The sequence below is a fragment of the Neltuma alba genome, unplaced genomic scaffold, assembly GCF_004799145.2.
Source record: "Neltuma alba isolate B1F8T4 unplaced genomic scaffold, ASM479914v2 tig00012007_pilon, whole genome shotgun sequence".
Lineage (NCBI taxonomy): Eukaryota > Viridiplantae > Streptophyta > Magnoliopsida > Fabales > Fabaceae > Neltuma > Neltuma alba.
Genome location: NW_021636578.1, coordinates 277,566 through 293,091, shown reverse-complemented (window position 1 = coordinate 293,091; position 15,526 = coordinate 277,566). Strand labels below are relative to the sequence as shown.

General features: G+C 36.1%; 1 protein-coding gene across 1 annotated transcript in view; it reads left to right on the top strand.

Annotated features, from left to right (window-relative positions):
• LOC114720895 (uncharacterized) overlaps window positions 1–15,526 on the top strand; it is a 49,271-nt gene that overhangs the window by 10,214 nt on the left and 23,531 nt on the right. Inside the window, 23 exon segments of the mRNA XM_028906617.1 lie at window positions 1,040–1,132; window positions 1,241–1,562; window positions 1,671–1,775; window positions 1,873–1,968; window positions 4,228–4,295; window positions 5,355–5,475; window positions 5,553–5,747; window positions 6,446–6,649; window positions 6,743–6,852; window positions 8,437–8,533; window positions 8,649–8,747; window positions 10,126–10,287; window positions 10,371–10,445; window positions 10,535–11,026; window positions 11,101–11,568; window positions 12,015–12,128; window positions 12,203–12,387; window positions 12,799–12,907; window positions 13,019–13,162; window positions 13,303–13,492; window positions 13,495–13,589; window positions 14,423–15,070; window positions 15,167–15,358. Of these exon segments, the coding sequence (XP_028762450.1) occupies window positions 1,040–1,132; window positions 1,241–1,562; window positions 1,671–1,775; window positions 1,873–1,968; window positions 4,228–4,295; window positions 5,355–5,475; window positions 5,553–5,747; window positions 6,446–6,649; window positions 6,743–6,852; window positions 8,437–8,533; window positions 8,649–8,747; window positions 10,126–10,287; window positions 10,371–10,445; window positions 10,535–11,026; window positions 11,101–11,568; window positions 12,015–12,128; window positions 12,203–12,387; window positions 12,799–12,907; window positions 13,019–13,162; window positions 13,303–13,492; window positions 13,495–13,589; window positions 14,423–15,070; window positions 15,167–15,358 (4,384 nt within the window).

Genomic DNA, 15,526 nt, shown 5'->3' with positions numbered 1-15,526 from the left:
CGCAACAGGAAATATCCACTTTGGGATTGGACCTTGCAACCTCTCTATTGAGAGGTGCAAGTGATGGCATCAAGCCATTAAGGCTTTGTAATTGCATCTTTCTCTTAACTATATTCTAATTGCTTTATTTAAATATCAACATAGATAGATTAGTCTGAGAGGATTCTCAAATTTTCTGTGTCATTTGCCTGTCACGGACAAAATTTTTAAAATCAAATGTCGAAAATCTTTTTTTTTTTTAAATAGTTTTGGTTTATTTTTGTCATTTAGTTATTCTGATGTAGAATTTTTTAAGGAAATTTTTCATTGTTAGAACTTATCTAAAATGAATATAATCACAATTAGTTTTATAGCTAGGAGACAGAAATATTATTAAAAATGTATCAAAATATTATTATGTGCGAGGAAGCTGATCCCACCTAGTGGGATAAGGCTTGTTGTTGTTGTTGTATTATTATGTGCGAGGATTTGTTTTGGGGGAAAAACAGATCAAAGCAATCTAAAATATTTATATAAGAATATCCTCCATATTGCAAAATGAGATTTAATAAATTGGTTCAATGTAACTTAAGAATTGAAGTGGTGGCTCACATGAGGAGGGAAGGAGAAAAAGTTCAGTGGCACTAAAGTAATATAATTAAATTTTGGGGGCATTTAATAAACATTATGAAGAATGTGTATATATATTAGGCGGGGGAGCACCCTGTATAGGGCTGATGCCCCCTCAGTGCTTCAAGTGGGTCCAACCCTGGAAGGGACTAGCAAGGCCCGTTCCCAGTAGCTGGTAACATATCCCAGGCATAGGAAGTACATTGAGCTTTAACGCTGTAAATAAAATATCCGTTACGTTCCTTCATCCTTCATTCTTTGAATGAGAGTTTGATGTTTCCTCCTTTACATGCACCTGGATGCCCAACCTACTCACATATTTGGGTTTAACTAAAATATCTATTCACCAGCGTGTAAGATAGCTGTTAGAATTTAGAACTCTGGCTCAATTTTTGTCCTTGAATTATCTTTCTATTTTGTGGTATTGCAGAATGTTGGCTCATAAGTTTGTGGAGCAATCAGTGGAATCAGGTCTCAATGCAAGGAAACAGAAGGCGGGCAAATCTTGGTGGTCATTCGGATGGTATGAATTTTTTTTATTAACAATATTTCATGCCGTATTGTTAATAAGTTAAAAATGGATTTAGTTTTGATTTTGATAGTGATACTCTCTTGTTACTATGAGAACCAGGAACAGTCAATCTTCAAGAGAGCAAAATGAGGCATTTCATTTCAGTGAGGAAGACTGGAACAGGTTAAATAAAATAATTGGCTATAAGGAAGGTGATGATGCGCTATCAGTTATAAGTAACAAGGTGGATGCTATTCATACTTTCTTGATAATTCACATGAAACATAATGCTTCAAAGCTTACTGGGGAAGCCAAAGAGCTTGTTGCTGAATTATCAAGTGAAGATCTCAGGTGCTCCATAAAGCTCTATCCAGAGACGAAGGTATTTGATATGAAGTTGGGTTCATATAAGTTATCATCGCCAAAGGGTCTCCTTGCAGAGGTTTGACTTTTCCCCAGGGAGTTCACCACATTTTATGGAGTTTTGGTTTTAAGCTTGGAGAACCAGACATGTTAACTGGTTAATTGGCTCTTGTTCCATTCCTTGCAGAGTGCGGCTTCATATGACTCGTTGGTTGCTGTTTTCTGTTACAAACCTTTTGATGAGAAAGTGGATTGGAGCATGGTTGCCAAAGCTTCTCCATGTTACATGACTGTATGCTGCATTGCTGTCACTAAGCTTTTCTTTTTCTCATTCTTCCCTCTACTTTGGAGTTTTATTTATTTGTTTCACTTGTATGCTCTCTGGACAGTATTTGAAGGAAAGCATTGATCAAATTCTGAATTTCTTTGAAAGTAATAGTGCTGTAAGTCAGTTCATAGCACGGGAAACTGCAGCTGCTGTGCAGGTATCACCTTTTCCTCTGCTATTTAGGCCTTGTTTGGTAAAAGGAGTCTTTTGTAAGGGACTAGAAAAGGGAATGGGAGAGATAAGAAAAGGGAGAGGGCTTAATTTGTTGGGTACAAATGGTTGGTATACAAATGGAAAAAGGAGTAAAAGGGAGAGGGCATTACTTGGTTGGGTACAAATGGTTGGTATACAAATGGAAAAAGGAGTAAAAGGGAGAGGGCATTACTTGGTTGGGTACAAATGTTTGGTATACAAATGGAAAAAGGAGTAAAAGTGAAAATTGACAAAAATATCCCTTTTGAAAATACCCAAACATAATGCCTCTCCCTTTATCTGGTTTGACTTAAACTTTGTTGGTTGCAAGTTTAGAGTGTAAAAGAATCATTTGGGTAAAGGAAAAAAAATAAATTTATATATATGTATTTTTTGGCAAAAGAAGACAAATTACATCAAAACTTTGATGTTAATACAACTTGCATATTTTAAAAATTGTACTACCTCTGGTCCTTAATATAAAAACTAGTCTGACGTTTAATTTGATCCTAAATATAAGACTCCAATTCATTTTGTCTCTTATATTTATTTATTTTTTTCTCAAGGTAGTCTTTATAGTAGTTGTACATGTTAAAAGTTTCATCAAATGATAGTTCTAGCTAATACACATGATTAGCAAGGGTATTTTAGGAAAGACCACCTATTTATTACAAATAAGTAGTTTAACTGATTTTCTTAATCTACTCAAATCAGTTAACTAGTTTTTATATTAAGGGCCATAGGTAGTAGTTTTTTTTAAGAGTTAAAACTGATTTTCTTTTTTAGAAGCAAAGTATTAAAATTGGAATTGCTATAAACCATTGAGGATGTATTAAAAGATTTTAAAAGTGTGACTATTGGATTATAATAAAATATTATAAATGTTTTTAAATATCCTAGGAATTGAAAGCTTTTAGCCTGAGCAGGCGCAATATAGAACATATGCATTGGAATTTTGATAAGATGCAAGTTAGAAGTGACAAAGTTCAGATATTTGGAATCAATTATGCAAAATGATGGTGACATTGACGGGGATGTTACACATAGAATGTATGTTAGGTGGTTTAAATGAAGAACGGCTATAGGAGTTATTTGCGATCGAAAAGTACCTAATAAAAGTTTAAAGGGAAGCTTTATCAAGCTATATGGTAGTAAATGTTTGGACATTAAGAGGAGAACAATGACATAAATTTAGGATAGCAGAGATGAAGATGTTGAGATAAATGTACGGTAACATAAGAAAATATAAGATTTATAATGAACATAGATGGGGAAGAGTTGGTGTGGCATTTATTGGAGAGAATATTGTAAAAATTCATTTGAAGTGGTTTGAACATATGTAAAGAAGATTGTTAGAGGCACCAGTGAGAAGGGGAGATTAGATGGTTTGGAGTTTTGTAAATAGGGGTAGATGAAGACCAAAAAGAATACTTAATGAAGTTATTGAATGAGAATTTTTGACTAATAATATATCCAAAGATCTGATTATTGATTAAAGTATAATGGTGTTGCGTAATCATGTAGCTAACCTACTAAGTGGAATAAGGCTTATTTTATGTTGTTTTAAAATATTGTTTAAATGGTAATGATAACTTTATTGACAGCATTTGAAATGTAAGGAAAAGAGATGCTAAAGTTTTGGTTCCCAGGGAATGATCTTTTTCTTAACTTTAAGGAGGAATTCTCTCTCCTTTATATGAGGGAATGCATCCCAAGGAAAGCTTGTTGATTCATACCATACATACGAAAATCTTGTTTTCTCTCCCATTCCCTTTCCTTGCCATAGCCTGAATATATTAAAAAAGGAAAGCTATTTGCGAAGAGGGTGAAAAACAATAAAGCAGCCCTCTTCAAGCTAAATTTTGCCCGAGCTGATGTGCATTTGTTAAAAAAAAAAGAAAAGATAGAGGTCGATAGTATGTCGAAGAGAGTCTGGGGAAGAATTATGTTGTATTTGTCAAGGTCAGCTGCATCATCCCCCCCCCCCCCAAATTTCTTATCCCATTTGATTTTCCCTTCTTTGATACTAAAAAGAAAAGGTTTTCCATGGTTTAATTGTTGAATGTTTGTTATTCTTTCCAAATTTTCACCCTGGTAAAGGACTAGTTTTTCCACCGGAGTAACTAGCTATCTAGCAAAATTTTTCCCTTGGGATTTTTTTTTGGAGTGTATATATGAACTGCTATAGCCAACATGTTCTCATGGCTTCTTTCATTGTTTATAGATGACGATTGATGAAGTAAAGCGCACTGCTCAGCAGCAAATGAACAGAGCATTGAAGGACCATGCTAGGTTGGTACCTATGAAATATTTTGTGATTGTGTCCGACATGGTAAAGGAGTATGATTCTCAGAAGTACATGAAAATTCCCTGTAGAATTTTAAGGCTGATAACCGTAAAGCTGTTTGTTATGATTTTTGAGTTTGTCAAAGTCATATTCTCAATGAAATAGACATCTCTGTCTCTGATACTATATGTAGGAAATGGAAAACCCTCATGAATTCATCACCTATCCATATTAGAATGTACTAAAAATTTCCATATTTATAGGCCATATATAAGCAATCTGATTAGTTAGCTATTTTTAACCGACTACCTCTGTCTCTCAACAAGGTAACTACTGTTACAACCACTCTCTTATATCAATTACGCTCCTATGGAAAAAGAAGCATCCTTGTCCTCAAGGAGTTATAACATCTTTAGGGGCTATTGTGGAAAAATGGGGGAAATGTTGCTGCAATGTTGATAGGTCTTCGCATACAGCGTCTTTTGCATTACTGAACTTCTATCTGAGCAGGACTTATGTGATAGGCAAGTTCCGTCTTTTAACCTCCTTCCTTGCCAATATGTTCAGGGATTCTGGTTAAAATGCCCAGGGTCATCCACTGGTTGCACTTCTGTGCACAGAGGAAGTGTTTTTACTCAAAAGTTTCCTGTAGCTTTAGTTTATATGCAACCTTCCCAATCTTCGTTATATCCAAGGAGCCAAAATAAGAGGAATTATGAATAAGATTCCTTCTAAATGAACGTAGTTCAAAATAAAAGCATTCTCCCACCTTATTTTTTGTCTGGTACCATTCTGTAGTGGGCTTTGTAAAGATGTTGCGTCATAGTAATTTCACACATTCAGGGTCCTTAGGAATAAAGATTTATAAATTTGGTCCTTAGGCATAATTTTCCTATGTTATTATTCTCTAACAATGACTACCATTCCTCTATGTCAAGGTGATTCTTCTCTAATACTTATTTGATTTTAATCTGTGCCCGTATACAGTGCAGGTCAATATGGTGACAGCAATGGTCTGACTTGTTAGTGAAATTTACTAATATAAACTGTTCTTCATCTATTAGGTTTTCATTGGACTTAGATATTGCAGCACCAAAGATTACAATTCCTACTGATTTTTGTCCCGACAATACCCATGCAACAAAACTTCTGCTGGACCTTGGGAACCTGGTGATTTGTACACGGGTTTGTATTGTTATTTTTTTGGGCATTATCTCAATTTGAACCGTTTATCAGATGTTCTGAACTATGAAACGATGCAGGATGACTGTGAACAGGAGTCTGATGAGAAGAGCATGTACTTGCAGTTTGATTTGGTTTTAAGTGATGTATCTGCATTTTTGTTCGATGGTGACCATCACTGGGGACAACTTTCACTAAATAAGTCTGTCTATGATACCGATTGTTGTTTTTTTCAAATTATTGACAAGTGTGGAGTCATCTTACATCTTCAACAGGTAAAATTCTTGTCATTTTGAAATTTTAGCTATTTTTGTCTTCTGAGATATCCTTCTTTATTTTAAAATCTCGTGAGTAAACATGGTAATAAGGATGGGAACTCCCAGACTACTGGGTAGGGTACGTATGGCATGCCTGTATTCAAGAGAAGCAGATAGAGGTCTAATTTAGAGGATTACTTGTAATGAACTTTGGTCTTCAAAGGAGGCCACTCCACTACCCTCTGAGTACCAGGTCCTATGGAAGGTTTGATCATCAAGAGCGACTGCTAGTTGAACGGAGATTCAAACCCTTGCATTGGAAGATGCAAAGGCATAGTTGAGTGTTTTTAACTAGTTGAGCCAGTGCAGGGAAGAAATGGAGTGTGATAAAAGAGATGATAAGTTAATTTTTCTTGCTAAATGAATAAGATGCAATGAATTGACAAATCATGGTGTTGAGATAATAAAAGCATCCATTCTCTTTGCACGCCTGTCCAAGGCTGTGGGACCCATAAGATGATCTCGCTCTATATCAGAGATTGAGGATAAGAACAATTCTAATAATACATGCAGTTTTATAAAGTCAAATTTATCAAATAAAACCACATGCCTAATCTCCTGGTATTGATTGAAAGAAACTGATAAGCATTAGCCAAACATACCTAATATCTTATCAAATTTTCTTAGCTTTCTGATTTGTTTCTCTTTGTGATCAGATTCGGTTGGAGACTCCCTATTATCCTTCAACACGTGTTTCTGTACGGCTTCCCTCATTAGGCTTTCACTTTTCTCCTGCTCGTTATCATCGACTGATGCAGGTGATAAAGATCTTTGAGGGGGAGGATGGTGAGAGCTCAAAGTTCCTTCGTCCTTGGGATCAGGCTGACCTTGAGGGGTGGTTGTCTCTTCTTACATGGAAGGTAATGGTCTGTTTCAACTGGTGCTTATTTTTGTCTCTCGTGTGGCGCTGTCTTCTAATGTACAACACTGCTTATCTGTATTGTATGTAACAGGGTGTGGGAAGTAGGGAAGCTATATGGCAATTACGGTACTTCTGCTTAGTTGGGCCTTTTCTTTATGTGCTTGAAAGCCCTGACTCTAAATCTTACAAGCAGTATACCAGGTGCATTTCCATCTTTTACTGTGCTGTTTTAAGGTAATATGTAAAATTTGACTTAGATGAGACGTGCAACAACTTTTTTGTAATGATTATAGAAAGAAAATAAATTCTGTAGCAAGTGTAGAATTTTTTATGTAGTCTATTTTCTTTATATAGTTAATTATCTTCAACTCAGTTTTGCGGACAAAAAGCACACTTAATCTACAAGAGGGATCAAGTAATCCATAGTCCTTGGTTAAATGAATACCATAGGATAATAAGATCTGTAGGATGCTGTTCTTAGAAACTTAGACCAAGGCAGTAAGTCCAATTTGCGCCGGGAGAAGGCGGTAAGTTCAATTCCTGAATGGTGTTTCATGGGAAATATGGAAGAATTCCTGTATCAAACAGAAGGTTTGGTGTTTTCTGTGTCCTTTTTAATATTGTTTCCTGATATTTTTGGAGCAAAAATTTGATTTTCCTTGAACTTAAGAGGCCGTTTGTTTAATCCCAAATCTTCTTTTTTATCCCAAGTTATTGAGGTATGGTCAATCTACTGACTAGTGGGGTGATGTTTCCACATTTTATTTCTAGAACCTTTTTAGACTGTAAGCATATGATTATGAGGTACAGTGGTTTGAGAGCTTTTCCCCGTGGAAAGAACATTCACAAACCCAACACGCTGATAGTTCCCTGTTCAAATTATAACTGGCAACAGCAGAAAATAAATGCAAGATAAGGAAATACTGAGATTTTGATATTAAACGCCTTAGAACAGCATCGATGTTACAAAAGAGACTTCACTGATACTATAACCAAAATCCTATTCCCTTATCCAACCAAGCAGGAGCAAGGTTCCTCACTGGTGTTCGAGAGACCAGTCCTCTCCTCATGTCCATCTCACTCCCCAAAAAAAAAAAAGTGACTCATGAGTCTAGCCTGAGTCTAGAGCCACCCTGCGACCATATTTCTTTGATCCTTACGTCCCCTTCCCTTTTTAGGTATGAGTAAAACCGGCAGCTATATTGCACATTGATAAGATCCAAGATGGGTAAGGGGCAAGGAGAAGGGAAAATCTTTATTAAAATATGAAATTTCATAAATTAATAAAGATTGAGGAAAATCTTTAGCATGGGTGAGAATCTTAAACTCAAAAACTAATAAAGGCTAAAGAGAACCCCAAAAATCAAATTACAATGAATATCAAGTTCTACCCTCTGCCTACCCTTACTAACCACTTTCCTATTTATAATATAAAAAGACATTAAGTAGTAATAAATACATTACAAAATAATCCACTAACTTCTAACCAACACTGATCCAATGATACACAAATCCAAATTTATTTCTAAGCAATACCTCATTCTCTTTTGCAATAAAAAATAAATTAACTTCTAAAAATATGGTAACAAATTGATCCACTATTTCACCCACTTTCATCCACAATCCTATGATCTCTATCACATGCACACGTGTTTGAAGTGGGGGGTGCCGATGCTGCAAAGATTTGAGCATGCTATGTCTTTGAAGTAATCGTGTTTCTTCAAATGTTTCTCGCATCTGGCTTCCTATATGTTACTAATAGTCTATCTGATTTGGCTTTCCTAGCCTACGTGGGAAACAGATTTACGAGGTTCCACCTGAGCATGTTGGTAATGCAGAGCATGTTTTGGCTGTCTGTTATCCTACACGGTCCAACAGTAAGGTAGGCTTTTTTTCTTAGTTGTTTATGACCGAGGCTGATTATTTCCTTTTTTTCTTTTTTTGGAGTCTATAAACGGTTTGAATTTCTCTTGACGTAAATGGCTATATCCATGTAGGTTGTGGAGGACACAAATGCACTGATATTACGTTGTGAGTCTGAGGATTCAAGGAAAACCTGGCAAAGGCGCTTACAAGGGGCTATTTATCATGCATCGGTTTGTTTATCTTAATAACTTGAATTTTATTTCGTTAGAGTATTAGTATTTTATCTCAATTCTTTACTTGCTTACACTATAGAAGGTCCACATAGCTTATATCACAAGGGTGCCTCTATTTAGGCTTTCCAAAGTTTTTTCCTGCTGTTCCTATATTATCTGTCTAATTTTTTTTTTTTTTAATGAAAGTCATGTTATTCATATTCTCCAAATAATTTTAACAGCACGATGTTGGGCTCTAAGTTTATGTCCTTGCATCCTCTTGGTCAAAGAAAGCAAGATTTATGTTTCTGGCCTTTCTTTGTGTGTGCGTGTGTGTGTCTGTTTGTTTTCCTCTTGTTCATTATCTTTTTTATTATTTTTTCGAATTTTTTAAATTTTTTAAAAGATGAGATTTAGAATTTTATTGCGAAGGGAAGAATCTATAACTATCTCGAGGATGAGAAATCCTTAAACCAGGAAATACAAATGAAAAGGGCTCAAATCTGTGTCACAACCCCTGAAAAAGGCCTAATTTCATGAGGATTTTTGTTGGATCCTTTCCATATCATACGAGGAGTTCTGCTTGATAAGACCGTTTGCTAGGGACAAAAGAGAGGCCAAACACATAACTGTATTGCACGAAACAATCAAAGGAGATATGCCCATGAAGATCGGTGCTCTCCAATCTAACAAACCATAGAACCCCATAAACCATATGTTGTTATGAACCCCCCCTCCTCTTATTGCTTACTCCTTTGGTCCTATTTATAAGACAAGGAGAGAATAATTATTTTGGTCCTATTTATAAGGCATGTCTTTGACTTTTTCTCATAAATTTACCTATCCACCCCGTATTAAATGTTGGTGCATGTTATTAAAATCGGTTAATATATATTTAATGAGAGCAAAGTTGACAACTTAGTTTTAAAAATAGAGTTAATGAGTTTTAAGGTTCTTTTAGGTTTTGGTGAAACATGTTAGAAGTGACTTGTGAATAGGACTATATGGGTAACTCCTATTGTACAACTAGAAAATGTTCCAGGTTATTAGGAGTTTAAGATACACGCTGCCCTTTCCAAAATACTGATGAGTTTATTCATAGTTATCTCACTGCTGGATTGTAGAAGACTTGCCATTATCATCATAATTTATGTGGTTTGGGCTGTCCATTTTGGCACTGGTGGTTCACTTCATTAGTCAATGGAGGCTGTTTTTGCACCGTAGGACATTAGGAGCATTCTGTTCTCCATATTATTTCAGAGTAGTCTCTGTAATGAAGGCTATTTTTGTGGTGTTGCGAAAGGAAGCTTGCATGGTCAAATCCTTTTTCATTTTTTTGAGTGATAAAATGTGATTTAATTGAGCTTGGCTTATTAATAAGAATTTATTTAAGCAGGATTCTGCTCCTATTGCTGGTCTGTCGGACACTTCCTCAGATACTGAGGATATGGAATTAGAACATGATGACGAGGGTGTGACTGATATATCAGTTGCTGAGAGATTATTTGTAACGGGAGTTCTTGATGAATTGAAAGTTTGCTTCAGTTATAGTTATCAGGTTAGCCTATTGGTTTTTGTATAGCTGTTTTGTTCTTGATTTTATTTTCTGCGCATTTTAAATTGTGGTGCTACCTCCTGTAGCCTGAGCAGAGCTTAGTGAAGGTTCTTCTAACTGAAGAGAAGCGATTATTTGAGTTTCGTGCAATAGGTGGTCAGGTAAGATAACTGGATTTTTTTTTTTTTTTTGCCCCAAAGACTTCTATTATGTGATGTTCATCCATTTTGAGATTTTTTCGTAAAAACAGGTGGAGCTTTCTATTAGAGAGAATGACATTTTCATTGGGACAATCTTGAAGTCCTTGGAAATAGAAGATTTAGTTTGCTCCAGTGAAATGTCTGGCCCTTGTTATTTGGCAAGATCATTCATCGGGACTACAGATGCATATTCATCTTTTTATGATTCAATGAGAAAAGGTGTTGAAATCCATGATTTAACTCCTACTGAAACTGATGATAAGTTCTATGAGGCTCCTGATACTTTGGCCGATGTTGGCTACCCTTTACAATCCCCTCGATTGACATCTGACTACTTGTCAAGTTCCCAAAGTCAGGTCCCGTCTAGATATTCATCATCAAAATGCCCAATGTTTACACGCATTGCTGGTCTGCTACCTGATGAAGCTCGAACTACTAAAACCATGGAAATTGAACCTGGTGACACATTGGAGAGTTTTATAAAAGCACAAATTATTATCTATGATCGAAACTCTCCCAGATACAATAATATAGATAAGCAGGTGTGTTATGTGATTTAATTAGTTCCCAATCATGCTGTGGTCTTCTGACAGAATACTATAACACATCATTTCAGGTGAGAGTGACTTTGGCTACCTTGACCTTTTTTTGTCGTAGACCAACAATCCTGGCCATTATGGAATTTATTAATTCTATCAACATTGATGATGAAAGCCTTACTGCTGAGAGTTCTACAACAGCTACCATGAAACATAATGAATCAAGAGACGTGGATGATTTGCATTCCACTACCATTGAGGAGCTGGCTATTAAGGGTTTGCTTGGAAAAGGAAAATCTAGGACCATATTCAATCTGACACTCAAGATGGATCAGGCTCAAATCCATTTAATAAACGAAAGTGAAACCAAACTTGCTAGTTTGTCACAGGAGAATTTGCTTACAGATATCAAGGTGTTCCCTTCCTCCTTTAGTATCAAAGCTGCTCTGGGGAATCTAAGAATAAGCGACGATAGCCTGTCTAACGATCATTTGTATTACTGGGCTTGTGATATGAGAAACCCTGGTGGCAGTTCTTTTGTAGAGGTACTCTCTCTTTTCTGCATTACATATCAAGTGTGCCCCTTGTGTTGGGAGTAAGAGTCATAGGGTCTTTAGCCATTTGGCCTCAAAGTTTTGGATATTATTATCATTATTATTGCAACACCAACAAGTCTTATCCTGCTAGATGGGGTTACTTGCATAGATCACACTAGCTTTTATGAACACGGATCATCATCATCATCATTTTTTTGATAATTTTTTGTGACTCTTCCTGGAACAAATTTAAAATACGTATGAAATGCCTGAATATCTGATATTCTGTTTTCTAAAAAATCTTGTGCTCATTCTAAGTATTTTTCATTGCAGGCTTCTATCAGTCTTTCTTTTATGTTCAGCTCCAAAATTTTCATTTGCAAAATTTCATAAAGCCTGTGATGCTGTCTTTTAATATAGTAATTTGATTAATAAATGTCTGTGTGGCCTTTCAGTTGGAGTTCACATCCTTTTGCAAAGATGATGAAGATTATGAAGGTTATGATTATAGCCTTTTTGGGGAGCTTTCAGAAGTGCGCATTGTTTATTTGAATCGATTTATACAGGAGGTAATTTGCTGCTTAGTTCAAACTTCATGAACTCGATGTAATTTAAGGTTTTTAAGTGTCTTAATTGTGTCCAGGTTGTTGGTTATTTTATGGGTCTTGTTCCAAATAGTCCAAAAGGCGTGGTCAAATTAACAGATCAAGTGACTAATTCAGAGAAGTGGTTTCAAGCAAGTGAAATTGAAGGATCACCAGCTATGAAGTTGGATCTTTCTCTTAGGAAGCCCATAATATTAATGCCTCGGAGAACAGACAGCCTTGAGTAAGTTGAAATTTCATTTTCTGTTGCAGAATTATTAGTGTATGAGACAGAAAGAGGGAGAAAGAAAGAGAATGAGAGAGGTAGGAGGGACAAAGAAGGACACGAGAGAGAAGAGAAAACTTATTTCATTCACTTGAGTCGCAAATCTGATTACAGCTTACCGGTCCCCTTATTTATTGGATTTAGCATGTATTAACTGACACTAACTCCCTCCCTCCTTTTTTATTATATTTACATATCATTTCCCCCTTAAATTCAAGTTCCTCATACATATGTTACATTTCAACGACATGATATGATGTGTAATTCATGCAGAAGTCATTGAATTCGATAGCATTAGCTCCTGGACAGTAGATCTTGTGTGCTTTTTCACTTGTTTAACATCAGTTTGTTCCTACTGTTATTATACAGCTTCTTGAGGCTTGACATAGTTCATATCACTGTCAAGAACACCTTTGAATGGATTGGTGGAGGTAAAAGTGAAATGCATTCAATACACTTGGAAACTATGCTGGTCCAGGTGAGATTGGTTACTTGGTTTATTTAGAGAGATGCATAGACTTGGCTTAAAGGAACTGCTTTTATGTAATGCATTTTTGTATTTCTAATAAGATTTTATGGGGTGTTGTAGGTTGAAGATATTAATTTAAATGTTGGAATTGGAGAAGAGTTAGGTGAAAGCATAATTCAGGATGTGAATGGGCTCTCTGTGATAATTCGCAGGTCACTCCGTGACTTGTTACATCAATTGCCTAGTATTGAAGCGATTATCAAGGTATGGCTCTGCATTTGCAGTTTGCATTGAGAATGACCTAATAACTAAGTGGCTACTGTTTTAACTAACTAGAGTGGTTGATTCCTGGGATTGTTGCTGCTCTAATGGTGTGTCTTGTATTTAAAATTGTGGTTCTACAGATTGGAGAGTTGAAAGCAGCGATGTCAAATAATGAATATAAAATCATTACTGAGTGTGCAGCGTCTAACATTTCCGAGCCTCCAAATATCCCCCCTGCATTGAATCAATATTCAATCACGTCATCCAATGATGCAATTGAAGATGTTCCTCAGGAACCTGATGATGTTAATTTGAGGACCTCATTTACAGAGCATTTGTTTCACTGAAAGTTTCTGTTTCTATCGAACTGGTTGAACTAAGCTTGTATATGGGAGTAACCCGGGATGCATCCCTGGCTACTGTGCAGGTAAATAACCTCTACGTTTTCCAAGAAATTTAACTTTTCTTAAATTTTTAGAAAGAGAAAACATACAACAAAGGAGGAGGGGATGAGATATCTTTCTATTGCTAGGCAAAAAACTAGGGTTAAGATGTAAATTTGTCTTGAAAGTTTTCACTCAAGAGCGTTGGGCATCCAAAAGGGTTTTTTTTGGGTGCAAATTTGTCTTGGAAGTTTAAAATCGTAGCATTTTTGCCCCTTGAAGGGGCAAAAATTGCTACAATTTAGGTTAAATGTATGCCTGAAATATCTTTTGGATGCACGGCGCTCGAGTTAAAACTTTCAGGACAAATTTGCATCTTAACCCCAAAAAAATAAGAAACCAGCATGCCTAAAAGGATAAATGTTGCAATGGTGTTATCACACCTCTTTGTATATGAGATGAGTAGCTCCCTTTAAAAAACCATGTAAAGAAAATGTGAGAGGTGATGAAGACCACTATTCTCATAACATGTGAATGGTTGATGAAGTAACTGCTCGAACATGAAAGGATACACTTGGTATCAAGAACACCTAACCTTTTATCCTAGAAATATCTGTCTGATAATGGCCCTGTTTGCTATCATGATTGAAATCATTTATTAGCACATTTCACGTAAGCCGAGATAAAATTTCTCTCATATATTTACTTTATTTTCTGTAAATCACGATTGAAAAGCTACTTATAAGTTATTCCAAACGAGCCCAATATGAAATTAAAAAAGCAATTGTGTTTGAGCTTCACGTGCCTGACACATTCAAGTAGGTGATTGATAACTTGATATTGCTCTAAATGAAATTTGAGCTTCGCTATTGTGCAGGTCAGTGGCGCATGGTTACTGTACAAATCTAGTACATCAGGGGAAGGATTTCTCTCAGCAACACTTAAAGGATTCAGTGTGTTTGATGATCGTGAGGGGGTTGAGCAAGAATTTCGATTAGTGATAGGAAGGCCTGAGAATTTTGGGGCCAGTTCACTAAATACTCTTGCACATGAGCATGAGCAGGACTCAGTTGACAGTAACACAATACAGGGAAACAATTTTGAACCTGTCCCCACAATGTTGATTGTCGATGTGAAATTTAGTCAGTTCTCAACTTTTGTTACTTTATGTGTCCAGAGGCCTCAATTGCTGTTTGCTCTTGATTTTCTTCTTGCTGTAGTTGAGTTCTTTGTTCCATCAGTCAGTGGTATGCTATCCAATGAGGAAGACGACAACTCTCACATTGCCGATGCTATCTTCTTGGATCAGTTCATTTACAGGCAACCTTGTCATGAATTTTCTCTCTCGCCGCAAAGGCCCTTAATAGTTGATGATGAAAATTATGATCAGTTCATCTATGATGGTGATGGTGGAACCTTGTACTTAAAAGATGCTCAGGGTTTCAATCTTACTGCGCCTAGCTCAAAGGCTTTAATATACGTGGGAAATGGGAAGAAATTGCAATTCAAAAATGTTGTTATTAAGGTCTCATCTTTCAGTGGTCCTTTAACACTTATTTTATGAATGCAGTTAAGTTATTGGAAGCTTGAAACTTTAATTGTCCTGGTTTTGTTCTTGTAGGATGGGCAGTACTTGGATTCTTGTGTTTTTCTTGGAGCTAATAGTAGCTATTCAGTTTTAAAGGATGATCATGTCTATTTGGAAGCATTACAAGAAAGTCATCAGCGAAGTGCTCATGAAGGAAGTGTTGATGAAGTACCACGTCAGAATAATGCCATTAGTAATTCTACTGAGTTCATAATTGAGCTGCAGGTTAGCGTTTCTGGAGTACAAGAACTATGTATAAGCAGAAAGACACAAATATATATATATATATATGTGTATCCATCAATTGTTTTGGGAAGATTTATGCTGGCCAGGCTCAGTGGCAATCATCAGATTCATTAAAATATGGGAGAAGGTAATACAACTAAGGAAAAA